A 23,336-nucleotide genomic window follows, 5' to 3' on the forward strand; every position below is an offset into this window, starting at 1 on the left:
GCTGAATAATATTCCTTGTATGAACATGTCACATTTTACTTTTCCATTCATCAGTTGATGGACATTTGTGTCGTTTCCATTTTTTGTCTATTATGAATAATGCTGCTATGAACATTTATGGGTAGACTTTTGTGTAGACATGTATTTTCAGTCTCTTGGGTATACTTCAGTGTGGAATTGCTGGGTCATATAGTGACTTTAGTTAAACATTTTGAGGAACTGCCAGATTGTTTCCTAAAATGACTGCACCATTTGACTCTCTTACTAGCAATGTAAGAGGATTTCTCTACATCCAATTTCTCTACGTCCTCACCAGCACTTGTTATTATTGTTATTATCTGTCTTTTGGATTATAGCCATTTTTATGGGTGATATAGTATCGCATCGTGGTTTCTTTTTTTAAAATATATTTTTAAAAAAATTGATTTCAGAGAGGAAGGGAGAGGGAGAGAGAGAGAGAGAAACATCAGTTATGAGAGAAAATCATTGATCAGCTGCCTCCTGCACACCCCACACTGGGGTGGAGCCCACAACCCGGGCATGTGCCCTGACTGGGAATCCAACCATGACCTCCTGGTTCATAGGTCGACGCTCAACCACTCAGCCATGCTGGCCAGGCCTTTTAAAAATTTATTTAATTTATTTTTCTCATTGTGATTTTTATTTGTATTATGTAACATTTTATATTTTAATCAACATTATTTCTCAGCATTTAATTTCAGGAATAGAGATTTAGTCTATTTAGGAATATTAGGGACATATATAAAAAGAGACTCCTGGCCCTGGCCGGTGTAGTTCAGTTGGTTGGAACATTGTCCTGTACACCGAAAGGTTGAGGGTTGGATTCCCAATTAGGGCACGTACCCAGGTTGTGGGTTCGATCCCTGATTGGGGTGCCTAAGGGAGGCAACCAATCGATGTTTCTCTCTCACATTGATGTTTCTCTCTTTTTTCCTCCCTCCCTCTCTTTCTAAAATCAGTAAAAACATGTCCTTGGGTGAGACTTAAAAATAAATAAATAAAAAATAAAGAGAAACTCCTGGAAGGTAATTTCATTGCTATTATAAAATCCCCAATATAGTCATTTTTATGTTGAGATGGGAGGGAAGAAAGAGAGGATTCCTGGCATAAGAGAGATTAAGGAAGTTTATAAAATAATTTTAACCTATCTTCACTGAGAAAACCCTAAAAAACAGACTAGGGTAGATGAATTTGAGCAGGAGTAGTAAAGTTTGGTACAAAAGGGAATGTTAAAAGGGAATTAGATCTGAAGGAAAGGATCACAACCACAAAAAGAACCCACTTGAATTTATAAGACATCAACATGGAACAGGGACATAGGTGAGCAAACCCAGTGGTTTTTTCCTTTTAAATCCTCACCCGAGGACGTTTTTTTCCATTGATTTCTGGAGAGAGTTGAAGGGAGGGAGGAGGGGGAAAGAGAGAGAAACATTGATGTGAGAGAGACACATCGATTGGTTGCCTCCCGCATGCACTCCCATCAGGGCTGAGGAACCTGCAACTGAGATACATGTCCTTGACTGGGAATCAAACCCTCAACCCTTTGGTCCTCGGGCCAACGCTCTAATCACTGAGATAAACCGGCCAGGGCCCCAGTGGTCTGTTTTTGTAGTTGTCTCAGCTGTGTTCGGCTGTACAAGAGAGTGTGAACACTGGGGCTAGAGCATGACATATTGAGAAATCACTGCTTGCGCAGCACTGATCTGGGTGCTGGGGATATTGTGTTGAGTAAGACATATGAGGCCTCTGTTCTTTTGGAACATTCTAGCAGGAGGAACAAAATGAACACACAGACAAAAACAGGAAAAAAGCAAGCAAAGACTTGTGGAGAATGATGTCAAAAGGGTTGGTGATAGCAGCTCAGGGCAGTGCAGCTCATGGTGGGGACGCAGTTTGGGGTAGCAGCTTGCTGGTTTGTGCACCCCTATATGTGTCTCTATGTGTACAGCAGATCTCTGTTTTCTTATGTTCATATACTTTCTCTTTGCGTTTTGATTTCCAAATAATAGGTAAGTTCACACTGAGAAAAATGGTAAATACAATATCAGCTTCGAGTTTTTGTCCATTTATTTTTATTAAATTGGGGTTGGTTGATTCTCTATTTCTCTTGATCATTACCTTAAAGGAAAGAAGGCAAGAGCAGACATAGACTTTGAATTCTCTTTTTTACCTGCAGATGACTCCGAGAGGAAGAGTGTGGATGAGTCAGCCTCTGAAGAGAATCAGTTTAGTGATGACGAGTATTTGACCCCTCTTGCCACACCTCCTAACACCCCACCCCCCGAGACGAGCAGCAGCAATGAGGAGAAAACACCTCCATTTTCTATCAGTGAAGAGCAGCTCCAAGCACATTTATTGAGCACGAAGATGTATGAGAGGTACTCCCTGTCATTTATGGACCTGCAGATCATGGTGGGACGAGTGAAAGACAATTGGAAGCATGTCCAGGACATTGACGTGGGGCCAACCCACGTGGTCGAGAAATTCAATGTTCACCTACAGTTAGAACGTCGATTGATTTATACTTCAGATCCCAAGTACCCCGGAGCCGTGCTCTCAGGTAACCTGCCTGACTTAAAGATCCACATCAATGAAGATAAAATATCTGCCTTAAAGAATTGCTTCGCTCTCCTCACCATGCCAGAAATGAAGACTTCTGACTCCCAGATTAAAGAGAAGATTTTCCCCCAAGAGGGTCAGCGGGGAAGTTTGCAAGACTCTGTAATGAATTTAACCCAGAGCATCGTGATGTTGGAGCAGCACACCCGGGAGGTTCTGGTGGAGTCACAGCTCCTCCTGGCCGAGTTTAAAGTGAACTGTATGCAGCTTGGTGTGGAGAGCAATGGCCAGTACATTTCCGTGCTCAAGGTGTTTGGTACCAACGCTCACTTTGTGAAGAGGCCTTACGATGCCGAAGTCTCCCTAACTGTTCATGGTTTGCTCCTGGTGGACACCATGCAGACATATGGTGCAGATTTTGACCTTTTGATGGCGTCACACAAGAACTTGAGCTTTGATATCCCAACAGGAAGCCTCCGGGCTAGCAGGTCCCAGTCTCCTGTCTCTGGATCCAGTGTGGCCCCCTTCACTAATGTTGTCCCTGTGAGCGACCCATCAGGTGCTAGTGTCTCACTTGACAGGATTCTCACCAAAGAACAGGAGTCCCTCATTAAATTGGAGTATCAGTTTGTGAGTTCAGAGTGCCCATCAATGAATTTGGATAGCACTCTCCAGGTGATTTCATTGCAGGTGAATAACTTGGATATTATTCTAAATCCAGAGACAATTGTGGAGCTGATTGGTTTTCTTCAAAAATCTTTTCCCAAGGAAAAGGATGATTTGAGTCCCCAACCTTTAATGACTGACTTTGAGAGAAGCTTTAGGGAAGAAGAAACTTACCAAGCTACCTATGAACAAAACACCGAGGTTGCAGTGGAGATCCACCGACTTAACTTACTGCTCCTCCGGACAGTGGCAATGGTGAATGGAGAGAAACATGGCAGAAAAATTGCGACTGCTAGTATAGGTGGCACCAAAGTCAACGTCTCAATGGGGAGCACGTTTGACATGAATGGTTCTCTCGGTTGTTTGCAGCTTATGGATTTGACACAAGATAATATTAAGAACCAATATGTTGTCAGTATCGGGAATTCCATGGGCTATGAAAATATCGTCAGCGATATCAGTTACTTTGAATCTGTATTTGTCAGAATGGAAGAGGGAGCCCTCCATGAAGCATTGAGTTTCACATTTGTTGAGAAATCGAAGCAGGAATGTTTTCTCAACCTCAAGATGGCTTCCCTGCATTATAACCACTCTGCTAAATTTTTGAAGGAGTTGACATTGTCCATGGATGAACTAGAGGAGAATTTTCGAAGTATGCTGAAAAGCGCAGCCACCAAAGTCACCACAGTGCTAGCTACCAAGACAGCCGAGTACAGTGAGATGGTATCACTCTTTGAAACTCCAAGGAAGACGCGGGAATCTTTTAGCTTGGAAGACAATGAGATATATGGGTTTAGCCTAGCTGCCTCTCATGCTGACACTGTAAAGCTAATCTTGAACATAAACATTGAATCGCCAGTTGTTTCTATCCCTCGGAAGCCCGGGAGCCCGGAGTTGTTGGTAGGACACTTGGGACAGATATTCATCCAGAATTTTGTGTCAGGAGATGATGAATCCAGAAGCGACCGTCTGCAGGTGGAAATCAAAGACATTAAATTGTACTCTTTGAATTGCACCCAGTTGGCAGGCAGAGAGGGTCCTGGGTCTGACGTAAGCCGGACATCTTGCCCTCCCTCTGGGTCTGCCAGTACCAACAGCCAGGAGGAAGCTCATTTCACCCGACATGATTTCTTTGAATCTTTGCATAGAGGTCAAGGTGAGGAGCATTAATCATGTCTCATTTTATTTAAAGACTAGAGGCCCAGTGCACAAAATTCGTGCATGGTGGTGGTGGGGAGGGGTCCCCTCAGCCCAGCCTGCACCCTCTCCAATCTGGGACCCCTTGGGGGATGTCGGACTGCCAGTTTAGGCCTGATCCCTGGGACCGGCAGTTGGACATCCCTCTCACAATCCTGGACCAGCAGTTGGACATCCCTCTCACAATCCTGGACCGCTGGCTCCTAATCGCTCACCTGCCTGCCTGCCTAGTCGCCCCTAAGTGCCCCCCCTGCCGGCTTGGTTGCCCCCAGCTGCCCCCCTGCCAGCCTGGTTGCCCCATGCAGCCTGCGGTTCAGTTGTTTGGTCGTCCCTCACTAACTCCACTGCTGGCCTGGTCATAGGCAGCCATCTTGTGAGGGTGTGAGGGTTAATTTGCATATTACCTCTTTATTATATAGGACTAGAGGCCCGGTGCACGAAAATTCGTGCACGGGGGGGGGGTGGGGCGAGGTGTGTGTCCCTCAGCCTAGCCTGCACCCTCTCCAATCTGGAACCCTCTCATAATCCAGGACTGCTGGCTCCCAACTGCTTGCCTGCCTGCCAGCCTGATCACCCCTAACCACTCCTCTGCCAGCCTGATCAACGCCTAACTGCTCCCCTGTCGGCCCAATTGCCCCTAAATGACCTCCCCTGCCATCCTGGTCACCCCTAACTTCCCTCCCCTGCCAGCCTGGTCGCCCCTAACTGTCCTCCCCTGCAGGCCTGGTCGCACCCAACTGCCCTTCCCTGCTGGCCCGATAACCCCTAACTGCCCCCCCTTGCCAGCTTGGTTGCCCCTAACTGCCCTCCCCTGCAGGCCTGGTCTCCCCCAACTACCCTCCCCTGCAGGCCTGATCACCCCCGACTGTCCTCCCCTGCTGGCCTTGTCACCCCCAACTGCCCTCCCCTGCAGTCCTGGTCCCCCCAACTGCTCTCCCCTGCAGGCCTGGTCTCCCCCAACTGCCCTCCCCTGCAGGCCTGGTCTCCCCTAACTGCCCTCCCTTGCTGGCCTGGTCACCCCCAACTGCCCTCCCTTGCAGTCCTGGTCCCCCCCAACTGCCCTCCCCTGCAGTCCTGGTCTCCCCCAACTGTCCTCCTCTGCTGGCCTTGTCACCCCCAACTGCCCTCCCCTGCAGTCCTGGTCCCCCCCAACTGCTCTCCCCTGCAGGCCTGGTCTCCCCCAACTGCCCTCCCCTGCAGGCCTGATCACCCCCAACTGCCCTCCCCTGCAGGCCATCTTGTGGCAGCCATCTTGTGTCCACATGGGGCAGCCATCTTGTGTGTTGGAGTGATGGTCAATTTGCATATTACTCTTTTATTAGATAGGACTAGAGGCCTGATGCATGAAAATCGTGCAAGAGTAGGCCTTCCTTCCCCTGTCTGCCTGCACTGGCTTCCCTCTGGCACCCGGGACCCAGCTTCCCTCCGGCCACTGGCAGGCACCCGGGATCCCGGCTTCCCTCGCAGGCCCAGTTTCGTCCTGAAGGTCGTCCGGTCTAATTAGCATATTATGCGTTTATTATTATAGATTCCTAACCCAGCTCATGTATACTTTGCTTAAAGCAACAACAAAAACCTTTTCTTTTAGAATTATCCCCAGTTACTATTTAAGAAATCACACTGGAATTTTAATAGAATGCTTCAAATTAGGTTGATATGTTTTCAGCTTTTCCATCCAATGCCATATTTGGTGAAATAAGAATTTTTTCAAAGTGGCCCCCTTTGAAATTGGTTGAGTACTTATATATAGGGATGTTTCAGGAGTGGATTCTGTTAAAACTACTGTTTAATTTGGTCAAATACATCTGATTTTTTAATTTCTAGTTAAATATTTCCTAGTTAAATATTATAGTCCAAGGCAGCTAGAGGGATTGACATAATAAGAATCTGAAATTTAGTCTGTGGATGTTATGTCCTCTTTTTAGTGTCTTATAATGGGTTGGTTCAGGGTTCTAGAAATAAGATGCCTGTATTTGTGTTCCCAATCGGATATGCTAAAACCCAACAGTTCAATCTGTTGGTCTTGGCATCCTCAGAAATCAGGTAAGCCCTGGAGCATGGCTTTATTTATTGGTGAAGAAATTAATGTCTTTGAGGAATTCTTCCTCTGCTTCTCAGATGTTAATTCACTGATCACTTACATGCTTACCCAACGATTGCTTTCTCTGCTTGGTATAAAGGCTGTTCACTTAGAACCTTGTATTGTCCTGATTCTGGTTTGGGCCCATTAAGAGGAATCCATCTATGTCTGAAAGCTGGGTATGGATGAGCAATTTGGTTTGAAAAATGCCAGCTTGGAGCTACGAGAAGCTTATTGTAAACCCTGGCCTGTATTCATGTTCACCACATCGTATTTTGAAGCCACCAAATGGAGAATATCATGAAAATATTGTTTCTTTCTGTGTATAAATTGATCTTGTGCCTCTGCTTGCTCTGAGTTTTCGTCTTGGGATAGTCATCAAAGTTTGTATTTAATCATGGACCTCCTGCTCTATTTTCTATATTCTGCTCTTAATCAGTGACAACACAGTATATAATAGTGTTTTCAGACTGTCATTTCTCCTCTCTTATGCCAGCCTTTCACATCCTGAACAACACCACCATTCAGTTTAAACTGGAGAAGATCCCTATAGAGAGAGAATCTGAACTGACTTTCTCCCTTAGTCCAGATGACCTGGGAACTTCTAGCATCATGAAGATTGAAGGGAAGTTTGTCAATCCAGTTCAGGTAAATAAATACCTTGTTGATTTTCATGTCCAGACAGTTAAAGTCACCTGTTTTATATTTAGAAAAATAAGTATTTTCATATTACATATAAACTATTGGAAGGAAAATATATAAATTCAAGGAGATATCATTAATGCATATTAGTATTGATAACTTGTTCTAGTCCTTTTATCCCTGGGGAATCAGTCTTATCAGCCATTTTCTTGTGGAGGAGGGGTGTGTTTTATAGAGGAAGAGGGCAGATCCTGAATTCCATTGCCATTCAGAAACAAGGAAAATTATTGCTTAAAAAGTCAGTGTCTCTTTCCCAGGAGGACATAATTCTTGTCTCTCTTTGACATACTTGGCCCAGCCTACAAAATAATCTGATTATCTGAGCTGTTGACAGATCCTTTCAAGGGAGAATTAGAATTAGTCTTGCCTGCTTTGAAATGAAATGGGCCTGGATAGGGATTTTCTCTCTGTGTGTGTGTGTGTGTGTGTGTGTGTGTGTACATACATACATTTGTCATCCCTTTTCCTTTAAAAGTGTAATTTTTCCTGCTTTCATAGGGATGAGAGAAAAGAGCATAACATTATAAAACAGCAAGGACAGGCAGGAGCTTAGGACAGTGGATCCTAGGCTTGGGCAGTAACTGGTCATCAGTCTGTGTCAGGAGTGCTAACAGAATGTGTGTACTTTTTAGTATCAGTGGTTCTTGGATATGAGTCTCTGGGTGATAGAACTGTCCCCAAAGCTTTTCTATGCATTTCCATCTTAAATCTAGCACATAATGTGTAGGAATCCCTTTCCACGTCCCGCGTGGTCCAGGGTTCCGGTTCAGGGTTCGAGTTCTGGAGAAGGGCCGCACACAAATGAATGGAGACTTGAAGAAATTCAATTTGGCGAAATGGGGGGCCAGGCGGTAGTCCACCTCTAGTGGGAGAACTAACGACTGCTCTGGCTCTGCCATCCCTTTTATTGAGGCTTTGGGGAAAAACATCTTAGGCAAGATAAACAGAAATATACATGTAGCCCTTAGGCAGGAAATAACAGAAACTTACATGGGACAAACGAAGGTGGAGGCTGCTTCAGCTAACAATGTCTCAACTAAAGGGTGAGTGGTTAGAGCAATTAAGGTTGTTGACCAGCCTTCCTGGCTTCCTGTCAACATCTCTCTTTTTAGTGAAACTGATTTGTTTCCGGCAATAATGTGAATTCTATTGAATTCTATTGACTTATTCTTATGGTTATCATTGATTTACTGTAGTTTTTGATGATATTCTTTATTACAAATTATTTTAAATTATTAAAAATAATTTTAAGTAATGTAAAATATTTTATTATGAAAAACTTTAAACATACACAGAAGTAGAATATCTAATGAACCTTATGCACCCATTACTCAGATTTTTTCCCCATCACTCCGATTTTAAGACAAGTCCCAGACCTCATGCCATTTTTATCTATATTTTTGGAATGTATCTCTACAGACTACATACATTTTTGACACACCTACAATAACGTTATCATGTCTGGTGAAATAAATGAGGATTTCTTAGCATCATTACATTTTAATCTATTTTTCAAAAATGTCTTTTCACTTTAGGCTTGTTCAAATCAGGGTCCAGACAAGGTCTGCACGTTGCATTTGTGGGTCTCTATTAATTTAGGTTCCCTCTCATTTTTCCCTCATGCTGTTATTTTGTTGTGAAAACCAGGTCAGTTGCCCTATAGAATGTCCCACATTCTGGATTCGCTGTTTGTTTGTGGTGTTACTTAACTTGTCCCCCACATTTCCTGTAAACTGTAACTTAACTCTACAGATTTAACTGGATTCAGGTTCATTTTTTGTTTAGGTCAGACACTTCAAAGGTAGTGTGTGGGCTTCATATTGCATTGTGTCAGGAGACATGTAATGTTTGGTTGTCTCTCTCAGTGATGCTAAGATTGGTGATTGTGTTCCAGTGGCAGGAACCTGATCCCTTCATTGCAAAATTCTCCATCAGTCATTCATAGAAGAGCTTATTCTACATGGATGAACTGTGATGGGATAAATTATTTAATTAGGGGTTACAAAATGATCGCCTTCTAATTCTCTCATTTCTATATCTGTTTGGAATTCCTCTGTTGAAAAATTGCTCTTAAGTAAATAAAAAACTTGTTTGAAAATATTTTAGATGAGAAGTTGTAATTAAAAACAAAATAAGGGAGAAAGGAAACATAGGTAATAATAGATCATTAATATTACCATTAAAGAGCACTATCTATCTCTTTAGCTGTAAACATAGGTGGTTACACCGCTTGGTGATGATCAGAGGTTTTAGAACCAGGGATCTTGTTTCTCAGCCCTGTGGTACAACCTCGCTGGACTTTTAGCAGCATTCCCTTCAATTTCTGCAGTTGTTCTTGTGTGCTTAGAAAGAGTGATTGAGGCCAACAACCAGTTGCACTTATTGAACATTTATCGTGTATAGGTTATTCCATGAGGTACTGGGGGAGGGCCTTTGAATAGACAGGGTCAGAGAGCGGTAAGGACAGAAAAGAAACAAAAGAGAAAGTTCTTGCCATCAACTAATTTATAACCTCTTTGGAAACCCATAAAAGGCAACTTTGGTAATTTTGGGGCAGTGCAGCTGAGTGCAATTAATAATGGTAACAGAATAACTGAATTTTTTTCTCTTTGCATACAGGTGGTGTTAGCAAAGCATGTGTATGAGCAGGTTTTACAAACGCTGGACAATCTCGTGTATAGTGAAGACCTGAATAAGTTTCCAGTCAGTGCCGCCTCCTCACCTTGCCCTAATTCTCCTCTGCCTTCCCTCAGTACCTGTGGAGAACCTTCCCTTGAAAGGAAGGAGAATGGATTGTTCAGCCACTCCAGCCTTTCTAACTCTTCTCAGAAGTCCTCGTCTGTGAAGGAGGTCAAATCTTTTACCCAGATTCAAGCCAACTTTTGTATATCAGAGCTTCAAGTTCAGCTCAGTGGAGATCTGACCTTGGGGGCCCAGGGGCTTGTGAGCTTAAAGTTTCAGGATTTTGAGGTGGAATTCAATAAAGACCATCCTCAGACCTTATCCATTCAGATTGCCCTGCGTTCTCTGCTGATGGAAGACTTATTGGAGAAAAATCCGGATTCTAAATATAAGAACCTGATGGTGTCTCGGGGAGCCCCTAAGCCGTCAAGTTTAGCACAAAAAGAATATCTTTCTCAGTCTTGCCCTTCGATATCCAATGTGGAGTATCCTGATATGCCTCGCTCTCTCCCTTCCCACATGGAAGAAGCTCCTAATGTCTTTCAGCTGTATCAGAGACCTACCTCGGCATCCAAGAAGAAGCAAAAGGAAGTCCAAGACCAGGACTGCCCCTTGACCCCACCTCCTTCTCCAACAGTAGATGAGCCCAAGACACTTGCTGGAAAGAGTAAATTTGATGATTCCTTGGTCCACATCAATATTTTCTTGGTGGATAAGAAGCATCCAGAATTCTCTTCCATTTACAACCGAATTAACCGGAGCATTGATGTTGATTTTAACTGCTTGGATGTGCTCATCACACTGCAAACTTGGGTCGTGATACTAGATTTTTTTGGAATTGGTTCCACTGCAGACAACCATGCAATGAAGGTACCTGCGCCTGAGGATATTCTACAAAACGTGAAGTCAGAAGCCAATGCTCTGCCAGATCCTGAACTTCAGGATCCAGTTAACACCAAGCTGGATCTCAAGGTATCAGCTCCCTTTCACTCCTTGAAGTTCTAAGAATGAATATTAGTTTGTTTATTGAAATTCGATCATCATGCATTTACTCTAGAAAATAGATCCATTGGCAGGGGAGCTATATATATCTGTTACAAAAGGGTAGACAATGGCTTAGAAAAGGTTTGACTGTAAATCCCATCTGGAGGCAGGGAAAGGAAACGGTTTAAAAAACTTTCTTTGGTTTGTATACTTCAGTGGAATGACTTAGTTCCTCTGAGCCTCAGTTTCCTCATCTTCCATCATCTAATTAAGATAACAGATGTAGCTGGTTTCATAAGACAACAGGACTGGATAACTGCCCCTCAAAAATTGACTTTTTTAGAATAAGAACTTTTTAAAAAATTTTAATGTGAAGGTTTTCAAATATATCACAAACAGAGGAAATCTATACTAATAAAAGCCTAGGTGGTCGTCACGTCCTCATGCTGTCATGCCCTCATGCTGTCACAGTCCATCACCAGGGTGGGCAGGGCTTGACTCTGTGTGCATGACGCGGGGGCGGGTCCCAGTGGCTACTCCACGTGGCTTCCGCTGGGGGTCCTATGGCTGCGTGCGCTGCAGAGGCGGGACCCCTGGCTCTGGCCTACCTCTTTGGGGTAATCCGTCGAGGATGGGTGGGTGGGGTCTACCTCTTTGGGGCGATCGCGTGGCTCCCGCACTGTGAGAGGGCACAGGCCAGGCTAGGGGAGAGGGGGTCATGAATTTCGTGCACCAGGCCACTAGTCTATATATATAAAAGGCTAATATGCAAAGTGTCGCCTCGGGAGTTCGACTGGAAGACCAGGAGTTCAATCGCTCACTATGACGTGCGCTGACCACCAGGGGGTGGCGTAGAAAGAAGGGAGGCCCCAGCCGGCAGCCGGGGAAGGAAGGCCCTGGCCAGCAGTTGGGGAAAGAAGGCCCGGGCTGACAGCTGGCAGCCAGGGAAGGAAGGCCCTGGCTGGCAGCCAGAAGGCTCCGATCGGCCCTGATCGCCGGCCAGGCCTAGAGACCCTACCCATGTATGAGTTTTGTGCATCAGGCCTCTAATAGTATAATGAACGCCCATGTACCAAACCCTGTGGGAATCATCACATTTACTTTTCTCCTTTTTTCTCTTTGCTGAAGTATTTAAAGCAGATTCTAGATATCATTTCATCTGAACAAACTTCAGTCTTCGTTCCTGAAAAATACAGACTTTTAAAATATAATTACAATGCATTGTCACATCTAACTACCTTAGCAAGAATTCCTTGGTACTATGTATTCCCTGATTGTCTCAAAAATGTTCGTTTACTTGTGCATTGCAGAGGAATGAACGATTTAAAAAGCTTCATGTCTTTCCTTTGAGGTCTACAATTCAGTGGAATACTTTGCTTTTCTGAGCCATAGTTTCCTCATCTACAAAACGAGGAGAATTAAATGACGGGACGTTTGAATTTTTTGAATGGAGATTCAGATAACGTTACAGTTGTGTCATGTCTCTGCAATCTGTTAATTAAGCCAGTTTTCCTTCTCTTTTATTCCCCCCTCCACCCCCCATGCAGTTGACTTGTAGAAACTGGGTTAGTGTGCTGTAAGGTGTCCCACATCTCGAATTTGCCATTTGATTCTTTTATCTTCTAATTTTAGAAATGGAAGTTAGTTCTAGAGACTTGATCAGACTCAGGTTCGAGTTTTTGGTAAAAACATTTTTTAAGTGGTGCTGAGTGCATCCTATTACATTATGCCAGGACGTATAAGACATCTGGTTGGCCCACTTTTAGTGACGCCCCGATTCATGCTAAGATAGGGGGTTCAGGTGGTGACAGCATAGACAAGCAGCCATAGAGAAGACACTACACAACCTGGGTTGTAGATTGCCCTGTTGAGTTCCTATCTTATCAGCTCTTGCCTTAGTCCTCAGATTATGGCCGGACTGGCTGAAGAAAGCTGAAATGAAATTGGCATCAATTTGAAGTTTTACCTTTCTGCTTCTTCCTTGACTTTGTTCTGTTGTTCTGTTGAAGGACACCCTCCTCCGTCCTCCCCCGCAAGTAACATTTGTCTGACTTTGTCTTCTGTGTGTTTAGGTTCATTCACTCTCTCTCGTGCTGAATAAGACCACCAGTGAGCTTGCTAAAGCAAATGTGTCCAAATTAATGGCACACCTGGAAATGATTGGTAAGTGGGGAAAAATCAAATTTGCAAAATCTGGTAAGAATTTGAACATTTTGCTCACAAATCTAATTGTCTTCACATGCTGAGTAAGGTGTGGCATCAACGGCTTGATTGTGCTTATTGGCCTGGCCATGGTTTATGACAGTGATTCTCAGACACTGCCTTATGGATGAGAATCATCTGGTCATCTTGGTAAAATGCAGGTGTCTGGCACAGTTCCCTCCCTCCCGCCCCCATCTCAGGAATCTGATTCAGGAGGTTGGGATGGGGCCCTAGTGTCTGTGGTTTTAACAAACTATCTGGTGATTATATAATTTTTTTTTTTCTAAACCGGGACATTTTTGAGAGTGAAAGGAGGCATTATTAATAATTACATCTGGGGAATGATTATTCACTAATTACACTTGGTGTGTAACAGGCTATTTCTGGGAAACTAGGGCATATGTTGTTTTATCTATTGCAGTAAAGAGGGGGAGCCACCAATGGGGAGTATGATTTTAGGCCGGAAGATATTGTAGCAAACCTGGCATTCTTTTTTTTTTTAAATCCTCACCTGAGGATATGTTTTTACTGATTTGAGAGAGAGAGAGAGAGAGAGAGAGAGAGAGAGAAGAGAGAGAGACATCGATGTGAGAGAGAAACATCTATCGGTTGCCTCCCGTATGAAACCTTTTGGTGTACGGGATGACGCTCCAACCAATTGAACCACCTGGCCAGGGCCCTGGCATTCTTTCCAGTGGGACTCTGTAAGTTGCAATTCTTGTAGAAAAACTGTGATCAGCTACATCAAATTTTAAATAGTAGGGATCTCTAAAGTGAATAAAACACTATTCCTTCCTTAAGGACCAGGTAATGAAATATGGACGACTACAAGGCTCAGATGTTGACCTTGTCTTTAAAAACAAGAATGCCTTTTGGGAGAGGAATGAACTGAACTTGAGGTGTATAAATAAATCAGTGTCTAAAAGCTGCCTAGCAGAGATAGTTCTTTAAAATGGGAGAAGCTCGGGTATTTCTTAGAGGACATTAAGAATAAAAAATTAGTTTGTGCTTTTGACTCATTGGGAGCTGAACTAGTAATTGTTTTTATAATGCTAATTATGATGATAAAATTTTATAGAAGCAATAGTTCAGCATATTTCTTCTTACTAACCACCCCCTGGTGAGAATGACTCACTATAGGTTCACTGCTCAGATGCCCGAGTTTCAGCATCCTCTCTGCCACCTTCCAGGGGCCTCCCTGCTGCAGTGTCAGAGTCTTTAGTGTCTATCTCATTAATACTGTTTTTATTTATTTTTTATTAAATCATACCAAAACCACTTAAGGTTGCTTGAATACCTGACATATGTCTAATACTTCCTTTTTCATTTTTTTTAATCCATAGTACAATGAATAGAACTGAGGATATTTCACTAATTCTAATTAGGGGTCTACTCTCAGAATGGATCATGCTCCTATGTGTAGTTGTAAATGCTGTTCTCTTTAAATTGTGTATGCATTTAGTTTAATTCCTCTCCTGTTCTAAACGTTCAAGTGTCATTTCAGTCCTCTGCGGACTTTTGCACTGAGACTACTTGAAAAATTGCATGAAATGTTTTTTCTGGGTGTGTTGGAATGGGAAAATTTTTTTTTGTCATGTAATTTGATTAAATGGTGGGAAGTCTGAGGCACGTGTACATCAGTTTTTGTTTCAGACACATTTAAGGTGTGTGACAAAAAAGGGTATGTAATGTGTTCTAATCTGACATCCCTAGAAGGAGACCTGGCCTTGCAGGGCAGCATCGGGAGCCTGTCTCTGAGTGACCTCACAGCCCACGGGGAGTTCTACAGGGAACGGTTCACCACCAGGGGGGAAGAAGCACTCATCTTCCAGACTTTTAAGTAAAAACCTCCATTTTTCTCACTTGACATTTTGTCATTATTGCTGGCTGTTTCAAATTCGTGTTGACTAATCAATGAAGAAAAGACTTAAAAAAATGTACCTTCTTACATAAAACTGGTATGATCTAGTTGTGAGGAATCCTGATTTCTATTGAAATGGATCTTTGCTGAAGTGAGCTGCTCAGGTTTCATAAACAGATGGGCATGATTGAAATACTTCTGATTACTAAAAACCCTGGGCTCATGCCGCTCTCCCACTAATTGGTTATGTGATCTTAGGCAACTCATTTATTCTCTGTGCATCTGTTTTTCTATCTAAATGTTGAGGGACTAAGATCAGTTTCCATCAAGCTGTAAACATTCTAGAATGATTGCAGCCTGAGAAAGTTGTTGAAGATAGAGGTGTTAAATTACATCGTGCATTTTTTTTCCTGTAGAAACAATCTATATTGAATCTTTTCAGTTTTAGAATTTAGAAGGCATCTTTAGGCCTACATAGTTATTAAAAGGCAGAAAGTTTAAAATGGTGGTTTTTCAGCCTTTTGGGGAGCTGTTAGAAAATATAAATATCTAGCTATACCCCCTAATATTTTGGTGTAGGGTAATGCTCAATCCTCCCCGCCCCCAATTTGCCAAAGTGATTCTAATGTTCAACCAGAACTGAGAAAACCTGTTTCTAAAGATATCTGGGAACTTTTTTTTTCATTTTCAGGGGGCATATGTCATACTGTACTGAACATTTAGATTGATTAGTTTCTATTGTTACCTACCACAGTGGTGTGGTTCTGTAATAAATGAGATAATTAATATAAAACTCTTAATTCTCTGTCACAGAATAGGTACTTAGCTAATGTGAGATCCTCTCCCCAGTGACTGTATCCTGTATATTAATTTATTATTATGACACCATGCTCCATACTCCAGTAAATTCAAAATCATTCGTAAGGTTTTCTAATTTGTCTTGGAATGTAGATGCTAAGCCTCTTTGGCCTACATTTCACTGGAGTTAAAATAAGACTTCTGCCTCCAGAAGAGTTTTCCCCAGGAACATTGGTTTGGTTGCCCAGTTTTCTTACACATTGTTTCAAGGTCTTATTTTTATTATCTTTTAAACCCATATTGTGACAATCATTGCTAGAACAGAGTGAGCAGGAATAATTGCTTTTCCTTAAAGGCCCAGGTGAAAGTTCTGAACCACAGGTGGCTTGTGAGTGAGTTCTGGAATTCGGAGTGAGTTAGTGCCTGGAGCTGCCCACCTGTGTATAGCCCTGCCTGTCTCACAGCAGCCTTTTATTTCACATTCTCAACACTTGACGAAGCTCAGAAAGGGAGTGATTATTGGAGTTCACTTTGTAAAACTTGATGTGGATTTCCATTTTAATCATTAAGTGTGTTCTCTAGGGAAACCCCTAGCTCAATCCAAGTTGTCTTCAAATACTGACTTGTATCTTGCTGCCGTTGAGTCACATTTTTGCCGTTGCTAGGTACGGACGGCCCGACCCTCTGCTGCGGAGGGAGCACGACATTCGCGTGAGCCTCCAGATGGCCTCGGTGCAGTACGTGCACACCCAGCGCTTTCAGGCGGAGGTGGTGGCCTTCATTCAGCACTTCACTCAGCTGCAGGACGTCTTAGGGCGCCAGCGGGCCGCCATCGAGGGGCAGACGGTAGGTAGTCTCATTTCTCCATGTTGCCTTTTCAGTTTGACCGATTAGTGGAACTTTTAAGCTGCTAAAGCTAAACCTGGAAAATGTCACTAAAGGTAATTAGGTAACTTAATGCTTACTAATGTCCTCCATGTAGCTGGTTATCTATAGAAATCTTGCTGTAATCTGAGACTTATATTTCTTATTCATTGTATTGTGTTCTAGTTACCTTTAAAGTTTAGCTTTAACCTCCTCTAAAAATGATTAATGAAATTTATGGATAATACTTAAGACTCTGGCCCTTCTAGGACTTTAGTGAGGATTCTTCAATTGGAAAGTGATCTGGAAGAACATATATAAAGAGGGTTTTTTTCAAATAGAAATTCCCAAACTGCTTCTTGCTCCCTTAATGTCTTGGGAGTCTTTCCATGGCACATCCTGGGCCAAAAGAAACACCTAATGGCTTCCCATTTACGAAGTAATTAAGACTAAACAATTAAATAAGTACATATGTCCTAACAACTTAGTAGCTGTTTGAAAAATAATAACACATAAGTGAAAGAATAATATTTTTATTTCATTCTCAAATAACCACAACTTCTCAAACTTGGAATTGGATTGGACATGACAGCCCTCATTTCCTGTTCCGCATTTACTTTCTCATGGTTCTTGCTTTTTGTCACAGCAGCTGCTTAAGACCTGCGTAGCTTCACAAAGATGAGACATCATTGAAAGGATGTCATATGATTTAGTTTTGAATATGAACTAACTCAAGCTAGTTGTTTGCATTATGCGGTGTCTGACAGATGACATGTTTACCTAAAACTTGAACATGGCCTGGCCGCCCACTTGTGAGTGGGCAGCAGCATCCTGCAGTGTCCTGGTGCAGTTTGGGAACCACAGAAAACAATTATAATGTAGTTCTATTTTTTAAAATATATTTTTATTGATTTCAGAGAGGAAGGGAGAGGGAGAGAGAGCTAGAAGCATCAATGATGAGAGAGAATCATTGATTGGTTGCCTCCTGCGCCCCCCCAACCCCCTCGGATTGACCCTGAAACCGGGCATGAGCCCTGACGAAATTGAACTGTGATCTCCTGATTTATAGGTCGATACTCAATCACTGAGCCATACCGGCTGAGCTGTGACTTGCTTTCTTTGGTCACTGTGTTAATAAGATTCATTCAGATTTATTACATGTGATTGCATTTAATTTATTTTCACTGTTATATTTCATTGTGCATAATAAATAACACACATGGTTTATTCACTTTCCCGTTGAGCACGTGGGTTGTTTACAGTGTCTCCCAATGTACATGTATGTGTTAGAGTTTTTCTGAGATACTTAGGAGTGGAATTTTTGGGCCAGAGAGATGCATATATTTCTTTTTATAAGATAATGCCAGGTTGTTTTCAGAAATGGCACCTCCATTACATACTCCCATGGACAATGTGTAAGAATTCCTTTCATTCATATCTTTGCCAACACTTGTATTGTCAACCTTTATGTTTTGGGTCAGTTACTGAGTGTAAAATGGTATTGTGGTCTACATATGCTTTTTAAAAAACCTTTTAAATTGAGGGAAAGCATATAGTTCATATAGGAAAGTACAGAAAGTGTGTTACCTTCATGCATACACTTTGGGAATAACCTTTTTTTCCATTATCTTTTTTCTATCTTGCTTTGCATTTTTCATAGCAATTCTGTTTAATAATAACTATGTAATCCAGCAAGTTAGTTTACTTAACCATTTTCTTGTAATTCTTCCATGAGTAATTTTGTGCCCATAGTTTATTTTTGAATACTTCTGAATTATAGGTTTGAATCCTATAAATGGTATTAAATACTTAAGTGGTATTATTTTATAGGATTGAATCCTATAAAACCATGAACACTTTTGTGACTTTCAGTTCAACTTTGCTAAACGTTGTCTGTTAGAATTATGTACATTTAAAACAATTATTTTTACATGTATTTAAACTGTAATAAGTAATTGTGAAGAACCAGTTGGGTTAGGAAAGTACACACTGCATTACAGAGTAATTGGGTTTAACTTCCTAGGGAGGAAGAAATTAAATAGGTAAGTTTTAAATGATATAGGACAAGCAGAAGGTAAAGGCGTATTTTTCTGTTTTGAATAGTGCTAAGTGTGTGGCCTTTGAAGAAAAGCCAATCTTTTCAAGGATTTTTAATCTAGCTGTTTGAAATATTTAGATTTACAGAGAGAGCTAAAGACCTACTTTGTAGATAAGATTAAGAGGTTATTTTGTTTGAAATTTAAATTCCTTTCTCCTAATATTATACTGATGACAGGTGGTATTATCTACCTTTGACTTGTACCTGGATTTCTAGTCATACATTTTCTAATGCCTACAAATACTGATCTGGTGGGACTTTAAATTTGTTTTTAATTAAAAAAAAATTTTTTTTTATTGACTTGAGGAAGAGAAAGGACAGGGGAGGGAAGGAGAGAGTGAAGGAGGGAGAAAGAGATTAATCTTGATGCTTGAAATTAGAAGAACATCGTTTACCTAAATCATTTACCTAATTTGGGCCAAAGAGATATTGTTTTCTTTCTTTATTTTTTAAAATATATTTTTTTATTGATTTTCAGAGAGAAAGGGAGAGGGAAAGAGAGAGAGAAGCATCAATGATGAGAGAGAATCATTGATTGGCTGCCACCAGCACACCCCACACTGGGGATCGAGCCCACAACCCGAGCATGTGCCCTTAGTGGGAATCTAACCGTGACTTTCTGATTCATAGGTCGACCCGCAGCCTCTGAGCCACGCCAGCTGGGCTCTTTATTTTAATTTAATTTAATTTTTTTTTAATTTAAATATTTGTTTATCCTCACCTGAGGATATTTTTGTCATTGATTTTTAGAGAGAGGGGAAGAAAAGGAGGAAGGGGAAGAGAGAGAAAGAGAGATGGCGGGGAGGGAGGGAGACAAATACATCCATGTATTTGAGAGACACATGCCTTCCGCACATGCCCCACCAGGGGCTGGGGATTGAGCCTGCAACCCAGGTATGTGCCCTTGACTGGGAATCCAACCTGCGACCCTTTGGTTCAAGGGCCAACGCTCTAACCACTAAGCAAAATCGGCCAAAAATACAGCTGTTTCCTTTATTTTTTACCCCAGAAGTATGATATAGGTATCCTGTGTCTTCTACTTTACATGGTGTCTCTTATATTAAACTTCTTTATTCACTGAGGAACTGGAGTACAGAATTTTGGTGGAGTTAAGACATTCACTTTAGAAACCTTGGGACAGGAATCTGGAGTCCGGGCGTTGCCACTATAAGCTGTGTGACCAGCGGCGAGTTATTTTTCTTGCTGTTCTTCTGTTGATTCAGTTGTAGAAGGAAAATGGAGATAGAAAAAATAAGTGTGCTTTTCATTCGATTAATAATTATTTATATTAACGATGCTTTGGAGTTTTCAAAGTACTTTCATATATATTATCTCATTTGATCCTTATGACAACCTTGTTTGTTCATTTCTTCAATTATTTAGTGGATGTTTATTGTGGAATGATGTGTCATACATTGTGCCAGGTGCTGGGAATATAATAGAAAACAAGAAAGACATGGTCATTGACTACATGGAGCTTATATGTTAGTGGGAAGATAGACACATGTAAAGAAGTTAGTTATGATGATAACTGATGAGGCCCTATTAGGTTAGGCAGTGGCTCATCTAATATATAAAAATATTTTCTTAACACTATTTTTTGAAAAGCAGTTTTTCATTTTGATGAAGTCCAATTTCTTTACTTTATGGTTAGTGCTATTTGTTTTTTATCAAAGAAACCATTGCCTACCACAAGGTGGCGGAAATTTTCTCCCTTGTCCTCTTTTAGAAGTTTTATAATTTTAGACCTCTTCCATTTTTAGTTGACTTTTGTGTGTTTTTTTTGTGAAGTAAGGGCTGAGAGTTCCCCCCCCCCCCCGTCCTCCCCCATATACATCCCAAGACTATTCTTTTCCCATTGAAACATCTTGGCACTTTTGTTGGGATTCAATTAACCATATATGTCTATGTGTATTTCTTCATTCTCTATTCTGTTGTACTGATTTAATCATATGCCAGTACTACCTCGTCTTGGTTAGACTCTCCAACTTTGTTCTTTTTTTTTTTGCAAAGTTGATTTGGCTATTCTAGGTCCTTTGTTTTTCCTTATACATTTTAGAATCAGCTTGTCTATTTCTATAATAAAGTCACTGAGGATTTTGGTTGAGATTGCATTGAATCTGTGTATCAGGAGAATTGACACCTTAGCAATCTTGAGTCTTTGGATCCTTGAGTATGGTACATCTCTCCATTTAATTAGGTCTTCAATTTCAGCAGTATTTTATAGTTTTGGGTATACTGGTTTTACAATTATTTTGTTATATTTGTCTCTAAGTATTTCCAATTTTGGATGCTATTGTAAATTATATGAATTTTAAAAATCATATTGATATGTTGACCTCATATCCTGTCATCTTAATGAAGTTCCTTATTCTAGTTTCTTTAAATTCTTTTTTTTTTTTAAATATATTTTATTGATTATCCACAGAGAGGAAGGGAGAGGGATAGAGAGCTAGAAACATCGATGAGAGAGAAACATCGACCAGCTGCCTCCTGCACACCCCCCACCGGGGATGTGCCCGCAACCAATGTACATGCCCTTGACCGGAATCGAACCTGGGACCCCTCAGTCCACAGACCGACGCTCTATCCACTGAGCCAAACCGGTTTCGGCTAGTTTCTTTAAATTCTTTAGCAGTAGATCAAGCATGTCAAACTCAAGCTTGCAGTAGATGACTGTTGTCTGAGAATAAGATAATTTTATTTTTTCCTTTCCAACCTAAATGCCTTTTTGCCCATTCTAGGACTTCTACTACAACATTGAATAAAAGTGGTCAGAGTGGCTATACTTGCCTTGTTCCTTATTTTAGGGCCGTGATTTTCAACCTTTTTCATCTCCACTGCACACATAAACTAATTATTGAAATTCTGTGGCACACCAAAAAATATGTATTTTGTGGATCTGGCCAAAAAATAGGTATAATTTTGATTCATTCACACCAGACAAATATTGTTGTATTGGCTGTTGTCATTTTTTTTTATTTGACAATCTAAGGGAAAAAGAGGTCAGGGCCCCTGACCAAATAGTCAGGTTTTGCATGTTTTAAACATTCTTGCGGCATACCTGTTGAAAATTGCTATCTTAGGGGGAAAACATTGTTTTTCACCATTAAATATGATGTTAACTGTAGATAGTTTTTTTTAAAGGAGTCTGTCCACTTCATCTAAATTGTCAGTTTGCTGGCATGAAATTTTTCATAGGTTCCCTTATCTTTTTAATATTTGCAAGTTCTGTAGCAATGTCCCCCACTCCTTCCTTATAGTCTAGGTGGTTTTTGTTTCATTTCTTTCTTTTTATTATTATAAGTAGAGGTTTATCATTTTTCATAAGTCTTTTCAAAGAACCAATTTATTGAAGCCTGGTATAAAGATTAGAACTTAAAAAGAGTGTCTATTCTCTGGTTGTTGGTGTAGTGTTCCATGAATGTTTTATTTTTTTCCTATTGTTTGTTTTCGAAATAAGTAATTTCTGTTCTTTATTATGTTCTTTCCTCTACTTAGTTTTATCTTGCTTTTCTTTTTTTTTTTAGCTTCTTAAGATAGAAGCATTGATAATTGGTCTTAAATCTTTATTTTTAAATATAAAATAAGCATTTACTGAACATTTTTCTTTACTGTTTTAAGCACATCCCATGAATTTTAGCATGCAATGATTTAGTTATCAGTAAGGTCAAAATATTTTTCCATTTCCCTTGTGATTTCTTCTTTGACCCATGGGTTATTTAGAAGTGTGTAGTCTGATTTTCAAATATTTGGGGTTTTTCATTATCTCCTTGTTACTAATTTCTAATTTAACTCCATGGTGGTTATAGGATAATACTAGTACTCTGTATGACTTTAGGTGTTTTAGTTTTATAAATTAATGGAACTTTTTGGAGACCTGAGCTCATTTGATTGTAAAATTAGGGAATTAATTGATCCTCTGAGTCCATTCTCTTTTCTCTTTTAGGTGAGAGATCAAGCCCAGCGCTGCTCACGGGTTCTCCTGGATATCGAGGCTGGTGCTCCTGTTCTCCTTATCCCAGAAAGTTCCAGATCAAACAATCTAATTGTAGCAAATTTGGGGAAGTTGAAAGTCAAGAACAGGTTTCTCTTTGCTGGTTTTCCTGGGACTTTTTCCTTACAAGATAAGGTGAGCAATTAGTACCCATTCCCTTGTCAGCTGAACTAGCATTTGAACACCAATTGAAAAATTCATGTGTTGCTGTGAGATGTTCCTAACTGCTGTTAGTGTATGTGACTTTGAAGAATTATTATTATTATTATTTAATCCTCACCCAAGGATATTTTCTCCATTGATTTTTTAGAGTGCAAAAGGGAGGGTGAAGGAGGGGAGAGAAAGAAACATCGATTGTCTGCCTCCTGCATGCGCCCCGAGCCGGGCGGGGAGCAAACCTGCAACCGAAGTCTATGTGCCCTTGACTGGGAATCGAACCTGGGACCCTTCAGTCCTCGGGCCGATGCTCTGACCACTGAGCAACTGACTAGGGCTTGAAGATTTATTTTTGACATTTTATTGACATTTTATTAACATTTTAATAGAGATAGTAGAAATTGTAACCTTTTCTAACTGTATGTAGTAAGTTATTTCATCAAACAAACCAACAGAACCAATCTTCCAT

General features: G+C 41.1%; 1 protein-coding gene across 1 annotated transcript in view; it reads left to right on the forward strand.

The window, feature by feature from the left end:
• VPS13D (vacuolar protein sorting 13 homolog D) overlaps window positions 1–23,336 on the forward strand; it is a 222,901-nt gene that overhangs the window by 31,899 nt on the left and 167,666 nt on the right. Inside the window, exons 19-25 of the mRNA XM_054720656.1 lie at window positions 2,198–4,402; window positions 7,020–7,171; window positions 9,845–10,879; window positions 12,964–13,054; window positions 14,807–14,933; window positions 16,418–16,598; window positions 22,664–22,846. Of these exons, the coding sequence (XP_054576631.1) occupies window positions 2,198–4,402; window positions 7,020–7,171; window positions 9,845–10,879; window positions 12,964–13,054; window positions 14,807–14,933; window positions 16,418–16,598; window positions 22,664–22,846 (3,974 nt within the window). The remainder of the gene's footprint in view (window positions 1–2,197; window positions 4,403–7,019; window positions 7,172–9,844; window positions 10,880–12,963; window positions 13,055–14,806; window positions 14,934–16,417; window positions 16,599–22,663; window positions 22,847–23,336) is intronic.

The sequence above is a fragment of the Eptesicus fuscus genome, chromosome 9 (genome assembly GCF_027574615.1).
Source record: "Eptesicus fuscus isolate TK198812 chromosome 9, DD_ASM_mEF_20220401, whole genome shotgun sequence".
In the NCBI taxonomy this organism is placed as follows: Eukaryota; Metazoa; Chordata; class Mammalia; order Chiroptera; family Vespertilionidae; genus Eptesicus; species Eptesicus fuscus.